The sequence below is a fragment of the Tripterygium wilfordii genome, chromosome 3 (assembly GCF_013401445.1).
Source record: "Tripterygium wilfordii isolate XIE 37 chromosome 3, ASM1340144v1, whole genome shotgun sequence".
NCBI lineage: Eukaryota > Viridiplantae > Streptophyta > Magnoliopsida > Celastrales > Celastraceae > Tripterygium > Tripterygium wilfordii.
Window position 1 is genome coordinate 13,111,928 of NC_052234.1, and position 1,983 is coordinate 13,113,910.

Consider the following 1,983-nt stretch of genomic DNA (forward strand, 5'->3'; position numbering starts at 1 on the left):
CATATATAGTTTAATTCCATTCTCAATTATTTTGTATTTTTCGTCTTCCCATTAGTGAATCTGAGTGGCAATCACTATTCTGTTGGAAATTAACGGGAACCGTTCCTTCTTTTTCCCGGTTGACATGAGCAAAATAAGGAAATTTCATCATTCATTGGCCGTTTCGCCTTAACCAGGACTCCCAAATATGAGAACCAAAAATGATAAAATATCTTAATAATTGTTATCCTAGTTATCTCAACTACTCAGTTGCACACAAAGAATTCAAGTAAATTCGTGAGCTCCACATGATAAATCTTGTGCGTATAACTCAATAGCTGAGATAATTTGATTATAGATGAGATAATTGGATTAGCGACAGCAATGATGCTACAACAATAACATTTTACTAGCATCTTTTTCTTGGACCAAGCACGGGGGCATGTTGGCTTGTCGGGCCTCTCATTAAACACATTCACATCTACATAAAAATCATTATTAATTTACTAGGTCTCATCTCTGTTACACAAAAAATAAAACAGGAAATTTATATTATTTTATCAATATATTTTGTTGGCACAATCACATCTACAAAACACATCTCCCAATACATTTTGTTGTCCCAACAAAAAAATTGCGATTGTTGTACAGACTTACAGCTCCTAAGATCTCTATTATAATTTATAACTGGGGAACGAAAATGGAAATAGTATGTCACACCATCCCAAACCTTTCCGATATAAAGTGGGCCAATGCCCTTGAGCCAAGCACGGCCCACGTATCGGAGTTCGCGGGCCGTGTTAGGCCCGGCCCACTCTGCATAAAATTATGAACAACATAAAAGGAATAATAATTTGTAATCAGCAGCAAACTACTCGTTCGTAAAAGCAACATCCATAGAAGAAGAGAAGCAATAAAAGATTAAAAACCACTTCAAGGTTTACAGATTGCATATAATAGTTAAGCTTGCTTGACTACAGTGACTCGTCAATTTCAATCTTCACAACTTCAGTGTCCTCGAACAGATCTTTCTTTGGTGCAGAAGGAGGAAGCGGTACCCTCGGCGGTCCTCTTCCTTTCTTCTTGTTCCGTGGCCTCGCCTACCACAATTCAACACAATCAATATCAGAAGTTCAGAACCCTAATTCATCAAGCGAACACCATCAAGATACTCGCAGGGGAAAAAATATATATACTTAAAATCGAAAGCGAAGCTACTCACATTGCCAAAAGAGTGATTGAAACGCTTTCCTTTCGCAGTTTTCCTATCGCCTCGGCCACAGTACACTGTAGCAATATGAAATTAAAAATCAACGAAATTATCATTATGAGCATGAAAATAATTTGTGACAATTGTGCTTACGGACCGAGAGGGACGGAGGATGGAGGAGTGACAGAGAGCGAGAGTGAAGACGTGGAGTCGCATAGAGGGACGCCTAGGGCTGAGGATTGTGGGTACGAGAAGCGAGAAGAGATACCGAGGGATTGAGGAGTCATTGGTGGAGCTCTGACTCCAGTTATCAGCGACGCCATTGCTGTTTTATCGGCCTTTCGAGATGGAGAATGAGCGGATAAGAAGGTGTCTGGGTTCGAGACCGTTTGCCTCCGCTTCTCGTATGCGTTTCATGAGGCTCAGATGGGGACCTCACTCTCTTTTCTGGGCCTGGGTCTCTAAACTTGAAAGTTCACCGTGTATATGGGCTCAGAAGAAATACCTATGGGCCACAAAAATAAGTCCAGGAGTAAACAAAAAGGCATTTAAGGCCGAGCCCATTTAGATTAAATTCAGTCGGACTTGGGGCTCCACCGCTCTACGATGCACACTTGGCCCATTTGAGTTGGGCCCAGAGTACCACTATGGCACTATCCCATTCAGAATATAATAGGATCTGTGGTTCCGTCCGCAGCCAATTATTTGAAGTGACTCAAGTTTCAAGTTTAATACTCGGAACAAAATTTAGATATTACCATAATTGAATCTTTCATTTTTTAATAATTTGAATC

General features: G+C 40.4%; 1 protein-coding gene across 1 annotated transcript; it reads right to left on the reverse strand.

Annotated features, from left to right (window-relative positions):
* Positions 1–876: 876 nt before the first annotated feature.
* On the reverse strand, positions 877–1,609 carry LOC119988384 (30S ribosomal protein S31, chloroplastic-like). The gene is made up of 3 exons (XM_038833405.1): positions 1,347–1,609; positions 1,202–1,266; positions 877–1,079 (listed from the first exon to the last, which is right to left on the reverse strand). Exons 1-3 carry the CDS (start codon positions 1,510–1,512, stop codon positions 954–956), a joined length of 357 nt encoding a protein of 118 aa, XP_038689333.1. The 5' UTR covers positions 1,513–1,609; the 3' UTR covers positions 877–953.
* Between the last annotated feature and the right edge of the window lie 374 nt (positions 1,610–1,983).